Source organism: Hyperoodon ampullatus, assembly GCF_949752795.1.
Source record: "Hyperoodon ampullatus genome assembly, chromosome: 8".
Classification (NCBI taxonomy): domain Eukaryota; kingdom Metazoa; phylum Chordata; class Mammalia; order Artiodactyla; family Ziphiidae; genus Hyperoodon; species Hyperoodon ampullatus.
Window position 1 is genome coordinate 11,869,217 of NC_136921.1, and position 18,391 is coordinate 11,887,607.

Sequence of the window (18,391 nt, forward strand, 5' to 3'; positions counted from 1 at the left end):
CTAAGAAGTATTTCCTGACCATCCTGACCAGGAGTGAATCTGTTCCTCTCAACTCCTAAACCACTTTCTTACAATGATGAAAAATGACTTCTAGGGAAGGGAGGCTGGCGTAGCTGGACTTGGTTTTGGAGTTAGAGAGACTCAAGCTCTTTTGTTTTTAGATCTGTGACAAGGTGAAGACATGTTTCTTTGTTGTCCCCTTTTGGATGCTAAGTTGATTTCTCATTTACCCTTTCACTGAGGGTGTAGTTTTTTTGGGTTAGAGTTTCATGCAGGAGTCTCCCGTTATAGCTAGTGCCTGCCTAAGAAGACATGTAATTATATCTCCTACCCCTGCACAGCCATTAAGAGAGAAAGTTCTAGGTCTCCAGTGTTTGTTAAAAGTCAATAGGGAGAAAAATAGCTTTTGTGCTTATCTCCTGGAATTCCTGCTCATGTTCATTTTTGACTTTTATGGAATCAATCCTTTTCATGCCTGCCCAACAAAAGAGGTGTCAACTATATCCACTATACCTATTTTTTAATTTAATTTATTTATTTTTGGCTGCACTGGGTCTTTGTTGCTGCGCGCGCACTTTCTCTAGTTGCGGCGAGTGGGGGCTCCTCCTCGTTGCAGTGCGTGGGCTTCTCATTGCAGTGGCTTCTCTTGTTGCAGAGCACGGGCTCTAGGCGGGCGGGTTTCAGTAGTTGTGGCTTGTGGGCTCAGTAGTTGTGGTTCACGGGCTCTAGAGCCCAGGCTCAGTAGTGGTGGCGCACGGGCTTAGTTACACGGCATGTGGGATCTTCCCGGACCAGGGCTTGTACCCGTGTCCCCTGCATTGGCAGGCAGATTCTCAACCACTGTGCCACCAGGGAAGCCCTTATCCATTGTTTTTTGAATCATTTTTGTAGTTTCAATTATTCACAGAAATTACCTTGAGATATACATATAAAGATAGAATATAATTAATGACATCATTAGGATATTATAAAAGTCAGAAGACTTGCATGGGTAAAAAAAATTGTCACCAAACTCATGATAAACCCTAGGAACTAAAGAAAAGAATCCTTCCTCCAAGTATTTTTTTTTTTTTTGGAAGGACAGGAGAGAAGCAAGAATAGAACAGTTCAATATAACTACATCTAAGAAATTTCCCCTAATTGCCTTTCTCAAAACTCACTGCCCTGGTAGAAAGATACTGAAGATGGATGGAGAATACTGCACCTAAGTAAAATTCTATCCATTTCTGAAACAAAAAAAGGAAAAAAAAAAGTTTGGGAACTAAAGGCTCCCAGCACTTGGTTTCATTGATTCATTTAATCTCATCAGATTTAGTACATCAGCTAAATACAATGGAAAAAGCAACACAACTGAAGGTATTTTTATCTGAACCACTTTATAGACACTACAAATTACAAAAACAGCTGTAACAAAACCAGCGCCTACCACTACCAGGATGAAGATCTGAAAGGAAGCAAGTGGGTTCTTGCTACCTGCCAAGTCATTAATTGCTTTACTTGCTCCAGAGCCAGGAAAACTTAGGTGCATATAAAGAAACATAATATGGAATATAGCTCACAGCACAATATGATGAAATAAAATCTTTTGATACACAAATATAGCTTTGGTTGACAGTTTATTAAATACACTACATTTGTACCTTATTCTGTAGTTTTTTAAATCATTCACACATGGACTTAGTAAAAATGTACTTTATAGAAAACCATCTGCAAAACTAAAATAAAAATAAAAATGCACATTTTGCCCACATCTTAAACTGCTGAAAATGTTAGGAATTATTTTATTGAAGGTGATCCTGAAACATGAGGTGACTTGTGTTTATTAAATCTGACACCAGACCATGACTTCAGTAGTGTTAATGTTGAAATGTGTATGCAAAAACGTCTATTAACTAAACTGTTTAATCTAACAGTGTTTGAGAAACAGGACGATATAAAGTATTATTTTTCCTTTACAGACACTTCTCTAAATCCATTTTCTGTACACTTTTTTCTCTCCCATTCACCGAATTAGCTGTGCAGATTGATGAGGCAAAAACAAAACAAAACAAAACAACAAACAAACTAGGTCCTATTTACAAAACATGCAAAGGGAGAATTTTAAGTAGGTGTTACGGCAGAACTGGTTAAAACTAAATACAGTCGAGTGACAGGATATACCTTTACTTCTGCAAATATAAGTCTTTCCCCCATCCTTTCTGGGAGAAATACATTTTCAGGGTGGGGATTGTAAAACGGCATACAATGCAAAGACAGAAATAAAGAAGTTTGCAAATTCTTTATATTTCCAGCTGTTGAGACAATATTTTTGAAAGTTGAGGTTACCTCTAGCGGCGAAACCAGAGCCAGCTATTAAGCAGCCAGAATGCTACAGTAATTGAATACATGACCATTTCTCTTTTAGCACGTTCTTTGTTCTCCTCTTCCAGAAGTTGTAGACGTCTATTTAGTTTGATTATCTAAGTAAAAAACAACATCAAAAAATGAACAGAAGCTTTAATGCATGATGCAATCAGATTCTTATAAAGTAGTTTAATTTGTAAAAAGAATTATTACAAACATGAAGAGTTTCATATATATAGAAAAAATGTTACCCACGACAGCTTAAATTCACTTAAATTCTCTTCTCTTATGAGCTTCTGTCACTCAGCTTCAGTTTTTTTTTTTAAATAAATTTATTTATTTTATTTATTTATTTTTGGCTGTGTTGGGTCTTCGTTGCTGCAAGCGGGCTTCTCATTGCGGTGGCTTTTCTTGTTGCAGAGCACGGGCTCTAGGCACACGGGCTTCAGTAGTTGTGGCACGTGGGCTCAGTAGTTGTGGCGCACGGGCTTAGTTGCTCCGCGGCATGTGGGATCTTCCTGGACCAGGGCTCGAACCCATGTCCCCTGCATTGGCAGGTGGATTCTTAACCACTGCGCCACCAGGGAAGCCCTCAGCTTCAGTTTTTCATCTTTAACCTGCTTTAACTGTTTTATGCCTTCTCTGAGTTACTAAAAGGATCCCAATAATTAACCTACTGTAGTGGGCCCTGTGACCTGCCACCCATGCCCTTCAGGACTAAAAGGCTACTTCTCTACCTGTTAGGGGTGTCACTGGTTGACGGCACTGTCCTCGGCTGTTGGTCCCTACTGTGAATAGCCCTGGGCTGAACAACTGCCTTGCCCAAGTTCATGCTCCCTTATGAAGGCAGCATGCATCCACCGACTGGTCTGTGATGGGGTTAAAAGGCCCAGGCTCCTTGCTCCAACTGTGAAGGGTCATCTCAGCTTCAGAGCAATTTATGGATGCACTGGTTTGCTTAAAATGTTAGGATTCTTTGTTATTGGCTAGAATTACATCAATCCATTTTGGTAATACTGCTTTATGCTGATCAAAACATGTAAATAGTGGTTTAATATGTCTTTAATCAAAATGGGAAAGTCAATTATGGTTTAATAAATAGTTTGATAGATAAAATATTTTAATCCATGGGTTCCACTGGACAGAAAATGATGAAATGTTAGGAACTACCACTTTGAGTATTATATGAATATAATTTAGGATTATATGATATTTGGTACATTAAATACCTGTCGTCTTAATGAAGCTGCATCTACAACAGTCATGTCATCTGAGGTTCCTTCAGTCGTTGTATCTATATTTGAAATGCCATACCTAGCAGACAAGAAATAAAAATATGATTTAATATTAGAATAGAACTAAAAGTACCTGGCAAGTCAAATCATGTAATATATTGTGTAATGCTCAGAGAACTGTTAAAAAGACTGGTATCTAACAGTACAAATTACTAAAATATTTACCAATCTGAACAGGTACTAATAAAGGAAAGGAAAGAGCTTAGCGTAACAACTACCTACAATACTAGGAAGGTGTCCTGAAAGTTTGAGAAAGAGAAGAAACCCTGACTAAAGACATAAATAAGGAGACACTTTTCAACTCAGAGGGACTGGCAGTGTTAAAAAGGATACCTGGCTGAAAAGATTTGAGAGCTGCTATGCTAGCATGTAACGAAATACAATTCTCCCACTATCTGATGTCTGTATGTGGTTCCTCAGAAGTCCCTGCTGAGACTCACGGCAGGGAACACAAAGTAAACAAACTCCAGCTGAAAAAGGAAGACTCTGATCCTGCTTTATTTCTCCTCCTCCTCTCAGGGTCTCGTCTCTTGCCATTTCCACTCTTCACTTCTTATTTCCAATTACTTATTCTCAACTGTGTCTCCATAGAAGCAATTATAAAATCACCTGAATACATCCTGTCACTACATTCAGATCCAGAATTTAAATACTATAATTAAGAAGCGGTGTATAAAATAATACTGGAAAGCCACTAAGACAAACCCTAGAGAAACATTAAAAAGTATTTCTTGTTCAAATGCAGTTACTTCTAAAGGCGCACTGATTTTTAAATGAATGACAATAAACTTCTGAGATACAAATGCACACAAATGCTATTATTCCTCTTTGCCCAGATTTCCACTTTTAAAATATATTTTAATTAAGATACAATTCACATACCATATAATTCACCTCGTATATTTATATCCTTACTATTTTAACCCTGTATGGTTATTTCAGTAAAATGGCACATTAACTTTTCCAAATGAGTGGATTATAAATAAACCGAATTTTAAAGTTACTCCTATGTAATCTACAGAGTTGGCACATGGAGCGTAATATTGATATTTTTAATATTTCAAGCAAGTCCCTATTATAAAAAGCATATTACCACACAAAGGTGTACGAAGAGAATTATATTTTTCATCCAGACACGTTAAAGACAAGTCTATTCAGAAAATCCTTTTGTTACAAATGCCACTGAAAATAATTCAAAAATACTTTAATAAATAATGTAAAACAATTTTTAATTGTATAATCCTGCAGTGTCATCCTTCTGAACACTGATTTTAATTACATAGGTTGCAGTTCCAATGACAGATGGTATGTACTGACTTTAGATAATCTAGAACAATCTCTAAATGTTCTTTTTATGGTTAAATTAACTTGCTTTCTCCTAATCTGCCCCTTCCTTCATGGGAACAGAGCAAATATACTGGAATACCGAGAGTAACGGCATCAGATAGAGAAGTTAGCTACTAAGTTAGTAGGTGCTAAGAACTATGGCTTTACAAACATCTGAGTTAATTATTCCTTTGAACATTAAGCAGAATTCTTAAACAATTAGTGGAAAAAATAAGGGTTGAAGATTCGTATTCTCTACACTTTATCCTCAAAATAAAACTCTCCTATTTCTGTGAGGTCATACATGAGATAAATAATTGGGGAAAAAAAAATCAAACAGTAGAAGCAATTGCTTCAAAGGTAAAGGGACCCAGACTGAAGAGAGAGGATGAAGTATAACTGAAAGGGACTCCCCACAATTTAGATCCTGAACTAAGGTTTTAAATATCTGTAAAGGAAATCTTCATTTGCTAAGAAATCTAAGGATATGACAAAAGGCTTTACCTGTGTAATCTGACTTAAAACTAAAACCTGTATTGATCAGAGCTAAAAGCTCTGTAAGAAATTTAAGTCAGATCACTGCCTGAAAATACTTTCACAGAAAAATAAAAGCATCACAAACTTACAAGAAATACACAAGGAAAAACTTAAAACGGACGGAGTTAATATTGTAAAAAGAAACAAGTCAGCAGAGTGGAAAGAGACCCCTAAGGACATGCTTTTCAATTTTCTAACCTGAATTCAGTATTAATGAGAAACCAATATTTCCCTCTTTTCCCGCCTAAAAATGAACGTGCCAGCTTGCTTCCTCTCAACATAGAAATAATGCTGCCAGTTTAAATTTACTGCTACAGATAATCCATTTCTGCTTAAAATAAATAAAGTTGGCTCTGAAAAAATTACAGAAATGGTATCTGTAAATACCAACCATTTTTTTTTTTTTTTTTTTTACCCTACAAGTTGGGAAATGAGATTTTGGCACCTGAGAACCTTAAAGTATTCGTATTCATCTGTGCCATTTTATCTGTCCTTGTGCATGACAGGAAGAAATAACTACTCAGGCTAAGCATATCTGAAAGTGTGAAAGGGACAAAAATAAGAGAGAAAAGCTTAATCAACAGATGACAAAAATTCTTAAAACTAAATTCTCTTTCTAAACATTTAACTTCTCAGGTTACCAATGCAGATTTCCCCCAATTTAAGACGATGCTTTACAGATACATTTATCTACACACTGAAAGTGACATTAGACTATTAACAACTAAAAAGGAAATGCTGGACAGAACCTCAGGCAACAATTAAAATGATGCACATAAAACAAGGTTTAAGATTATTTTTTCTGTGTTTTAGCATGATCGCCTATAAGCTATTAAAACCATGTTTAAATTCCCTGTCTCTGATGTTCCCATGATAATGTATCGCAAATATTTTTCTTTATACTCTTTTGGCCAAATGTCATGAATGATTAGACTCACTGTTCTCAGAGAAAAACAGGATGTACTGATAGAGAAAAGCTGCAGAGATTCAAGCTATAATATAAAGGCGTGGCTACTACATGCATTACGTCCTGCAAACTACACGTTCAGTCAACTCTTTACCCTGGTAATTACAAAGTCTCAAAGTTTACCTGGCGTTGTCATGATGAGGGTTAGAGGTGGCGGCAGCAGACCCACCACGCAACACAGGTCTAAGGCAGGTTTTTGCGGGAGAAGGCACAAGACAGAATCAGGAACCAGAGAGTAATAAGATAAAGGCAAAAATAAGACAAAAATAAGACAAATAAATGTCAAATATGTTTGTATGTTTCAATACAATATATTTCAAACACTTCAAATATCTTTGTCTCACTGTCCTCCATTTTATGATTTTTATAAGTTTAATATCTTACAATGTGGTAAAAAACAAAGGAACCTACATTTTCATAACAAAATAGCACCAGCATATAATTTTTTTGGTGCTTATATTCTGATTTATGAAATTCAAGACAGAGGACAACTCTGTTCAAAATGTGTAATTTCTCTCTTCTAGTTGGAAAAAAAATCACCAGCAACTTTAGAAGCATGTCAAGAACTGGTTAGTAGCACCTGAATCATCATGGTTGCTCATCTGATATCAAAGTTCTATCTCAAAAACGAAAAATTTCAAGAAACTCCCATTTCTCACAATTCCTTGCCTCCCACCTCATTAATTTTGCTTAGTGCCTGATACCTTAATATAGCTGTGTCTCATTCAAACCCTCAGCTCTCAAGAGCAAAACTGCAAGCCTCAGTTCTGGAGCTAAGGAGATCAGGGACATGCTTTGAGGGGCATACTGCAGCACATTACAGGAAGTGCAATCAAATATGTGAGTCTGACCTTGAGAGACAACCAGAAGCGACATACAGGACTGCTGGAAATGAAGACTAAGGTGCACTGGATTTTCACCGAGTACATACTTTGATTCTAGAGGACAATTAGTTCTCTACCTAGGTAAGCAGTAACCTTTCCAATAAATTTTATTTTATTTTTTTAAATCAGAAAACAAAAGCTCTATGTGGTCACTGGTCAATTCCCCAAAAAGTAATCAGCAATATTTATAACCAGAGAAAGGAGACTGGGGTATAGAACCCATATAAGGATTTGAAGAATTATTACATTCTATTTTGAATGTCTCCTACTCTACAGACTGATCAGGTTTTGCCTGAATTTAAGTATCAAGACAATTCTTACAGTAAACATTTAGTAGCAAATGCACTATTTTTTTCCTGCAAGTTGGCACAGCTGTACAGTTTTGGTTACAATACAAATCACTATTTTATGTCAGGTCAATTTATACAAGAAAATTTTAATGTTTAGCTTGTATGTTTCCTAAAGGCACTACTGGTGCTTAAAGAAATTTTCCAGAGCCTACAGGATAAGAGACTTTTGGGTCAGATGTTAGACTTCTATTTTGTTGGCTAAAGAACAGTGAAAAATTACATATGCTTGAGACAGGTTTTTAACTCATCCCATCCTACTAATTAATTTATTCTGTGACATTAGGAAAACTTACTTAACTACAATCCTACACTATAAGAAATTTAAAAATGAAGCCAGCGCTTTGTGTTACCTAAAGCTTTTTTTAAAAAAATCATACATTGCTCAAAAGGATCTGCCATATTCAACATATTCCACCACAGAGATTTCCCTTTTATAATGCAGAGCCAGAAAATAATACAGTTACCTTTCACAACGTATTTCATTTTGTCTTCTCACACTGGCAATTGACACATATAATATAAAAGTAAATTAGAGAGGTATTTGGCAAAGTTAAAACTTCAAGTATCACTTTCTACTGTAAATATGACTTAATACATTAAAAAATCTTTTTAAGTTTGAAAATATGTTTGTAATTAAAGTGGCAAAAGGGAATGAGATTCAAGGCTCTACAAGTTCCCGCATTAACTTGTATACTGACATTTTTGAGTAAATAAATGGTCTGACTTAGTAGAATATGTTTCTTTGCTAAAAAAAAAACTGGAAACTTCTACAGTAAGTAAACAGTTTGGATGTATCAGGAATTATATGAACATTTTAAAAATTAAAAATTTAAATTTAAAAATGATAAGTAACAAACACTGTTTCAACTGCAACTTTGAATTTCTAGGTCTTCCAAGTAATATATTTATATGGATACCTGCAAAAAATATAAATTATTTACATACTGGTTTCTTATTCTTTTCATTCAAAGCTAGTATAATCTGTTAAAGAAATAATCACCCCCCCCTTTTTCTGGGTCATGTCACGCAGCATGTGGGATCTTAGTTCCCTGACCAGGGATCGAACCCTCGCCCCCTGCAGTGGAAGCGTGGAGTCTTAACCACTGGACCGCCAGGGAAGTCCCTCTAGCTCCTTCTGGAAGTAAAACTTAAGCATGCTGAACATGACTAATCTGTCAATACTTAAATAATGTTCTTTCATAGGGACTAAGTTTCTTTTTAAAAACGTTAATATTTTGCATTGGCGAGTGAGATACGGAGCTCTAGCAGGTGTCAGAAGACATGAGCATTTCATAACTAGCAAGGACTAAATATCATTTTAAATCCAAAGAACACACCTGGTGCTTGTCCCAGGTGTTCTGGTAAATTTTTGACACCTCAGTTTTCCAAATGCACAGCACTGACCTATGTAAATAAACTTTTCTAATGTATACCTAGGATTTAACTTTGTTTTCAGATGAACTTGGTTTTCGATCATGTAAGTTCTCAAGATGAGAAAACAAAAATACATAAACCTTTCAACAGTGTCCCTCAAAGTATAAACTAAAAACAGTTCTTATGCCAAACAACTGTGAAAATGCATTATTTTATGATAATAAAACAGGCAGACAGGTTTTTTCTTTCTTTCTGCCAAACAGTTCTAACTTAATTTAACTATACCTAATGTGATGGCTTAAGACCATCACATTGCATTAGCGCAACAGCCAGGAATAAAAAGCAGAAAGGGAAAAAAAAATGATGTACAGAGCAAGGAACATAAAAGCACTTAAAACTTTATAAGCAGCATTATTTTATAGTCATGCAAATAGAACATTATCCAAATTTCACATTCCTATTTCTTGTATCTGGTAAGTCATGCTAGACAGTTCTCGTAGTAGAAATAAAAATTGATTTGGCACTTACAGCTCTGATTAAATCCTGCTGAACATTTGATCATAAGAGATTTCAGTGCAATGGGGGGAAAAAAAAACTTTCAAAACTGAAAGCATCCAATAACACTAATGAGAATCTAATCCTCCAGGCTCCAAGGTGTGTATCCAGGAGCAAAGGATTATTAATACAACTACTTTATGAATTTTAAAAATCTCATTTAAGTGAATAAGAAAAGATACTTCCTTCCCAGAAAAGGGAATTTTCGTTATCAATTTACTACAATTTAAAAAAATCACTTAAAGCTCAAAATAGTTTTTTATAAATAAAATAATACAAAGTAAATTTTATAATTAGTAAGATTTCTGTACTTGTGAGCTTGAGGCAAAATTTTTCCATTAAGGAGTAAAAAACTCCAACTATTTTTCCACATACTGCACTGAACTGTGTATATGTAGGGGGATGGGACAAATAATTTTAACGTACTGGGGCTTTGTCATCTAGCTATTATTTAATCTATATAGGATTTACAAACATCTTTCTCATTCAGATATTTTCACTATAATAGCATTTGATATGATATAATTTGACCTAATAATCCAGTCTCTTCTAAGGACCTATTTTAATTAAAAAGTTAAAGAGGATACCTGGTGAAGAATAAATCTATGTTAAGGAGGGAGGAGAAAACAGGGCTTTGGAAGTATTAGTCAGGTGCCAGGTACTTTATATTCAATATCTTTTTAGGGATCTCCCATGACACTAAATAAAGAATTTGGGTCCATTATCCCTATATCTTAAATAAAGGCAGGGGAAAGGGGAAGATTCCTCATAAGAATCCAGAAAACTAGGTTAATATTAGTATTACCCTTCTTTTTAAAAAATAGATGAAGAAAATGAGGCCCAGAGAAGCTAAGCAATTTGCCCAAGGCCATCATGTAGCTAGCTGTGCAGTGGGGTGGATCAAGATTAAATCTGACCCCCTCCCTCGATCCATGTTTTTTCTTCTGAACCATGATGCTTCTTACAGGCTCCAAATATTCTAAGATAGTCCTTGAAGCTTCAAAGAGATAAGAGGGCCTCTAAACCTTTGGGTTTTAAACCCACACATGCATACACACCTATACATGAATACATATATACATAGATGTATATATAATTTTCCCCCTGCCGTGAGTTTTCTCTTTTATGCTCTTTCTGGTACAGCTTTAAGTCCTTGGACCCACACGTATGGGAGCCCTGCAAAGGGTCAGAAACATTAGTCGAGCAGCAGGAGGTGAAACACCAGGGGTTTATGTGAGGGTCAAAAGCACTTAATAAGAAAAAGTTTGTTCAGACCAAGTCATAAGACATACCAGTTCCTAAAGTAAGAAAAAAGGTTTACTGGAAGGGCCAGCTAAATTTATTGGGAATTCTTCAAAATGCAAAATTAACAGTGTAAAAAAATGATCATGAAAATTCAAACACTGACTCACAGACTTACTACATAAAATGTTTAGAGTTGAAGTGAAACTGACTGTACCTTCCTCATACTATGCCAAAAAAGCTCCCAAATTCCATCTTTTTAAAACACCATCTAGTAATGAAGCAAGGAGAAAAAAGTATTTGAAATAATGGCAAAAAATTTATTTGAATGAACAAGTCTAAGTATACACTACTAATGATTTTACTTGGAGATGTTCAAAAGTTAGATACACTATCCATACTGAAAAAAATCAGCATTAAAAAGACAAAAGCACCTGGGATTTTCAGTACAGGCCTGGAAATCCCTAGCTAAGAGGAAAGAAAAAAACGTCCTGGCAGCTACACTGATAGCGTCTCAGATTTGCTTCCTAATCCAACCACATTAGTAACATAAATGAGTGAATCAAAAGACTTACTGAAGAAAATGAGTACAGTTCAGTCCAACATCGCACACTCAATCCAAAAGTACCCCTCAGCATATCCCAAAATGGAATCAGGTACTTAAAACAGGTCAACAAAGTCTTGGGAAAAAAACCATTATACTTCCCGTGTATAATTAGTTATTAACTGAATTCCCTCCCTGACTGAAGAGAAGCTAACAGAACCTTGTGAAATGTGAATTTTGGACAATAATTTCAAATTAAAAGAAAGGAAAGCAAGCTGTTTTAAACCGCTGCATCTGAGAAAGAGACAAAGGCGTGAACATAAAAGGAAGACACCACAGTCCACTCATGAGGAGCCGAAAGACAGGCGGTAAAGTTGGCGCGAGTCACTGAGGGCCGATCACCTGCGGCTTTCATCCAGCACATCCAGGATCTGCTGGCAAGCCCTACGAGTGGAAGACTGGATAAGCGACAAAATGCCACGAGCGGAGGAAGGATTAGCTCCATCTTCAGGTAGCATACGGGGAGGACAAACCCGAACCTGTTGTGGCGATGGTGTCACACTGTTTACACAAGCACAGCAAATGAAGAGAAAAACACTCAAGTCAGATTTGTATAAAACTTCAGCTCAGCAGTTTCCCCAAAACCTCATATTTTAAGAATTACCGTTTTCTTGCCCATTTTTTCCCACCCTTCATTTTCCCCCAAAAGAGTCAAGCCAAAGAAGTTAATAAACATATTAAATTGTTTTAAAAAACCAGCTACCATGCAGCATCTGTAACTGTAGCTTTAAACATCAAATTAAACAAACGGAATATGAAAGAACAACTTTAAGAGGGAAGAGAACTACGGCAAGGAGTATATTCAACCCCCAGCTTCGGAGAAGCTGCATTCTTTGCTTTGTGTGTATATTCAAATTCAGTCAACCAAGCCTCTAACAAACAACATTGCACTGCAACTTATGGATGGGCAGAACAGTCAGATAGAGAATTCTGGTATATCGGCGTCAAGGTCTACACACATGAATCCAAAGTGATTCCATGAAAATGCCATTTCAGATACTTCACAAAGACAAAGAAGCAATCTGAGTTTATGACGAGTAAATTTAAAGATGAATTAAAGTTTCAGAAAGCTAACAAAAGCATTTTGATTACCTAATTACATTAAAGCATATGCTCCCTAGCTAAATGACTAAAACATAAAACTACTCCCAATTCTGTGAATACAATGAAAAGGTAAGGATGGATGTTAAACAGCTACTTCTGGGTTGCTCAGTGACAGTGCTCTTAACCATTCTTTCACACGTGAGTTGCGATTCACAATTTCTTTGGCTCCCCTGACAGCACCTCCTAAAAGCTGAGAGCATTTGAATGAAGCAATTTTACAATTCTAACCTGAACTCTTTATTTTCAGAGGCCTGTCTAATGTTAGAGCATGATCAGCCATATGAGGTATTTAACTGATATATGGACTTGGCATCTGGTTTGTTGTATGAGGTTTTGTTACAAGAGGACTATTGGAAGTGGGCTCAATATTTTTCTAACTTAACATGTATTTGTTTGGGAACCACAAAATAAGTGCAATAATGTTTGAAGGGGTAACTGTAGTCTAATATTATTCCCAGAGTCCCAGAAAATTAAAAACAAAATCTTCTCCACAATTTTGTGAATAATTTTCAGTGTCTTGATGATCCAAAGTGAGAAGTACAATAAACATGAAAACCATGCTGTCCAAAGACTACTTAAAAGGAAAGATTTAAGCCAAATCTTGGCATACTGAGAAATTAATCTGTCAGGGCTGATTCACCATAGGAATTAGGCCTAATTGTGTCAAGATAAATGCAGTTTTTAAGATGCAGGCTCATGCATGGATGGTTACCTTAAACGTCTGTCCACAGACTAGGAATCTTCTGTAATATATATAACGTATCAGCAACAGTATATATATATATATATATATATATATATATATATATATATATATATACATAGCTTATCAACTGACCCATGGTACTTGGCAAAACCCACACTGGGTATCCAAGAAGAGTAAAAGAATCAGTATATCTGGGACTCAAAGTCTAGGTACTAGCCTTGCACTCGTAATTCTCTTTAGGCAGCATGGAGAAAACCTGTATCTCTTGCTCTTTGTGAGAAACCAGACTGAATTCATGTTAGAAAAGTGTCACCAGAAGCAGGAATAAAGTGGCCAGTTCTGCGTCAACATAAACAGGCAATCCATCTTACACTCTTCTTGACAGCAGTGCCAACATACCTGGATAAATTTATACTTAAGCAAGTTTTAAAAGACTAATCAGTACAATATCTATTGATATAATTAAAGCATTTGTCTTCGTATTTTGGGGCTAAATTGAACACTTCACATATCACTTTGTACTAGTAAATAAATTAGCCATATACATATTAAAGTCTATAACGATCAATATTTAGAATTATAATCTTAGAGCAAAAACGCTGACAAACTGAATCCAAATCCATGAAAAAAGTTTGATGCATTTTTGCCCATTAAAATTTAAAAGGAAAGAAGGCTTCCTTTGATAGAACTAATTTTGTCAGAAATAAGCAGTAGGAATTGTTTATTTAAGTTCTAAAAGTACAAGTTTTTCCTGTCCCTACACAGGAAATCAGGTCAACTAGCATAAATTATTTTCAGATTAATTGCAAGGAATTCTTAACATGGAATGCACAGAAGACTGAGTTTTAAAAACAGTCTATAAGATCACTTTCAATTCTAAGATTCTATGATCACATAAAACTGGAATATGGTATTAAATGGAAAAAAATCCTACATGGTCCATAATTGTAAGTTAATAAGAAAACATGTTTACGAAGAAGGATAAAAGTTAAATTAAGTCTTCATCAATACTAGTAAAGATATTTCATCAAAGACTAATAACAAAAACATATTTGGACTTCAGGTTGTTTCTGAAAAGAAATTAGTTTCAAAGATTAGTGAGAAATCTGACTTTTCATTAATTTATATGGTAATCTTTCATAAACAGCAAAAACAGAGTAGGAAGCATTTTATACAACACTTTGGGCAGTGTACGTATAGACTAAATGCCCTTGATTGTTAGTATTTATTTCTATCTACAGATGAACTGAATGATTAAATCATTCAGATGACCATAGTTCACCCTTAATAGAAGAAACAGTCTAGCAATTCTTTCTTCTTCAAGCTTTAAGCAGTCTTGCAAGTCTCTTTACAAATAAAAAAATTTAAACTCAGCCATAAAAAGGAACAAAACTGGGTCATTTGTTGAGACGTGGATGGATCTAGAGACTGTCATACAGAGCGAAGTAAGTCAGAAAGAGAAAAACAAATATCGCATATTAACGCATATATGTGGAACCTAGAAAAATGGTACAGATGAACCGGTTTGCAGGGCAGAAATTGAGACACAGATGTAGAGAACAAACGTATGGACACCACGCGGGGAAAGCGGCAGGGGTGGTGGTGGTGGTGTGATGAATTGGGAGATTGGGATTGACGCGTATACACTGATGTGTATAAAATGGATGACTAATAAGAACCTGCAGTATAAAAAAATAAATAAAATAAAATTCAAAAATTCAAAAAAAAAATTTTAAGATCGAAAAAGAATAAGCCCCATTTTAGCAACTGGTCTGATGCTAGCTGGGATGTCCAGCACTGGCATCAACTGTGACAGGAAACAGTTCAGAGTTGAGTTTCATCTCTGTCCACTCATCCACCCAACCAAAGTGGACTGACTTTTTGGGGTTTTTTTTGTTTGTTTTGACACATGAACTATTGTGAAAAATTAAAAAGTAAACATACTGCGAAGGCACTGAGATTATTTAAGCAGTTGGTATAATATTAGTCATTTAATAAAAATGCATGTTGATGATAAATTGGTCCTAGTAATGTTACAAAACAGCAAAATCTGTTTTACCTTTCTTTCATAAAAGATAAGGAAATTTTGAAGAAAGCACTTACATTTACCATGCTATTTAATTAGTAATAGCTCTCTCTCATGCTTACAGGAAATCTTACTACACAACTGCTGAGTAATTAACACTAGCCAATGTCAGAACTCAAATTTAGAAGATTTACTTGGCATAACTATGTCATTATTACAAGGTAAGTCCAAAGTCAAACACCTCTTACTGCGTGGGTTGTCATAGGAACAGTGTTTCTCAAACTGTGAGAATAATCTCTTTGGTGAGGGTCCAGCCTCTTCCAAAAATACAGTAAAGGTAAAACAGTAAAAAGGGGGAGAAAAAATTCTCACTGAAACACAAATTCTGTACCATTTCTTTTGAAATTTTAAATAGAGAGAAAGCTTTAATTTGTTGCCACTAAGGTAACTGACTAGTTCTTAGAAGCATAACAAGAGAATAAGAACAGGAGAAAAGTCTTTGGTTGCCAGAGTGGCTTCTGATACTTAAGAACTACATTAGCTGTTGAATCTTGTACTGCATGCCAAAGTGCCCCCTCCCCTTAGGAGGCCAGTCATTCCCACACCTAGTTCTAGCACACGTACAGAAAGAGTGGGTCTAGTGACCTCAAAATACTCTTCCAAAGCATAATTTTAATCTATGGAATTAAAGAAAAAACTTAATGACAAACTACACTCAGACTCTTTATCCTTCTGGGTGAAAATGAACAAGAAAAGATAGTATGCTAAAATTTTCAAAAAGATTGGGATCACTGAACCTCGTTCAACTGAATCTATAGAGGACTAATATGCCAACCAAAGCAAAATGAAGGGAATGTAAAAGGATGCTTGGTGTAAATTATTCCATTTTACTTTCACCCTTATACCCAAAATCATACATAACTTCCTTGGTCTATTTTTTTTTTTTCTTAACAAAGTGTATGATGACAGCTTGAGAAATCCTGAAACAGAGGTACTAAAAAGCCAAACAGTAAGAGAATTAGGGCATTACATGCCAATTACTTGGTGAAATATTAGTATAACAAAAAGCCTGCAAAATTAAAACAACTCCTATTTGTGAAAAGCAGAGCAGATAAAATCTTACGTGTACTCCGGTGCAGAAATCGGTGCCCGGAACCTTGAAATTTTATTTCTTGGGGCAGAATCTGATCTGTGCCACCTTAAATAATAATTATGCTTCTTTTTACATATTCAGCTTTTATAACACAAACAGAAAGCTAAATACGATTCTACTGGTCAATCGTTTCTGTGTCAATAGCTGACAATAATCAATCCTATTGTCTCTTGAAAGTAAATAAGAAAACAAAGGCCAGTGTTTCTGCTCTTATACCCATATAGACTTCTATTCTTAAAGCCAAGGAATAAATAAAGTGGAGGCAGGCAATGGTTCATGCACAATGACACATAAATAATCTCACATTACAAAGAAAAGACTAAAGTAGGTAAAGACAGGAAGAGTCTAATAATTACTCTGGTAGAGGTAAAATACAGCCGTGTTATATTAATAGCTTCTTCCTTACCACACTGCCAGCATTAAATACATAATGTGCTCATTATATAAAAATTCTAAAGTTCATTCAGTGTAGATTCTTAAAGATGAATACAATTATAAAGTTAATAATGGTAGGAGAAGAAAGGGCAAGGTTACATTATTAACAAAAAGATGGTTAAGTATGTTACCATGTAACGGTAACATAAATAACTACCAAAACAAAACGTATGGTTGAGTAATGTAAGCATTTCATTGCAAAAATTGTATAGTTAAATATTCATATTATTTTTACTACCAAAAATTAAAACATGAGATTCTGTTTTATTTTAAAATGCCATTAAGGCAACTTAAAGAAACAAAGAATTCAAATATTAGTTAACTTTGGTAACCTTTTCTGTTATGAGGACTTACATTATAGGTAACTGCAAAAATATCTATGAACTAATCATTTACTCTAAATCATACTTCACTAGGCTGGTTTTTATATATAATAGAGCTGTTTCCTTTCTCTTCAACTGAACTCAGCTATCAATAATATATACTTTGTGGGGGAAAAAACCAAAAATTATGCTATAGTAAAACAGTCCTGTTTTTATTTCACTAATGGGAAGTTTCAAAGTAATTACGGACCTAAACAATAAGCCATATCTTTATATAATAGGAAAGTTCATTAGAAACTTCTGGTGCCTTAGAAAATATTACAAACAGAAAATAACAAAAGCCCTCAGGTGTATGTTTAATCATTCTGAGAGGGTACTAAATATCAAGAAGCTAACTTCACCATAAATTATATAGTCTTTTCACCATTTGTGTAACATAATCGAATATATTCTAGAAAAATGGATTCCATGGACTGGCTGACATCACTGTAAGCCAGGTACCTTCAGGGAAACATACAGTTATCATAAAAACTTCATATTAATAATGGCTGAACCTTTCAGATAGGCCTTCCCTGAAGGAGACATATATTCTTTTAAACTTACTATCTTCCTATATAACCCTTCAGAATAACTCTAACTACTTTAGGAGACATTTAAAGATTCCCCAAGAAATGAGAACCGTTATAGTTCTCCTTTGCACCTAACACAAAAAAAGAGAGACCCTACCCCCATCAAAATCCCGTCTGCATCCTTATTAGTCAAGTCTGAATTAGAACTTGATATGGTTTAACAGAAATAGTATAATTGCATTGTGCTCTAGTTATTTTGTATGTAAATTTAAATGTTTTGCTTTAGCTAGATTTGCAAGCTCTGTGAGAGACGTATCATATCATCTGATTCTTTGGCCGTTCCCAGAGAAACTAATATGGACTTTCCTGGTGGTCCAGTGGTTAAGACTCCACACTTCCAAAGCAGGGAGTGCAGGTTCGATCCCTGCTCAGAGAACTAAAATCCCATGTGCCGTGTGGCCAAAAAAAAAAGTCAGTTTGAAAAGCTAATATGATGCTTGATATCAGATATGGTTCATGGTGAATGAGCTTATGAAAACTGACTGAAAATTTAATGAGGAAGAAACATTAATTTACATTAACAACCTAAATCATCAAT

The 18,391-nt window shown here is 35.3% G+C and overlaps 1 protein-coding gene across 5 annotated transcripts in view; it reads right to left on the bottom strand.

Moving 5' to 3' along the window:
• MFF (mitochondrial fission factor) overlaps positions 1-18,391 on the bottom strand; it is a 36,664-nt gene that overhangs the window by 7,506 nt on the left and 10,767 nt on the right. The window contains exons 4-8 of one of the 5 annotated variants that reach the window (XR_013811055.1): positions 11,820-11,978; positions 8,167-8,199; positions 6,592-6,651; positions 3,573-3,657; positions 2,326-2,459 (exon numbers count right to left, since the gene is read on the bottom strand). Coding sequence is in view for 4 of the 5 variants with exons in the window: in XM_079710473.1 (XP_079566599.1) it covers positions 2,328-2,459; positions 3,573-3,657; positions 6,592-6,651; positions 8,167-8,199; positions 11,820-11,978 (469 nt within the window). In the remaining variant the exon portion in view is untranslated. Of the gene's footprint in view, positions 1-1,603; positions 2,460-3,572; positions 3,658-6,591; positions 6,652-8,166; positions 8,200-11,819; positions 11,979-18,391 lie in introns of those variants that run through there. The other 4 variants (XM_079710473.1, XM_079710474.1, XM_079710475.1 and 1 more) reach the window with 4 other exon arrangements.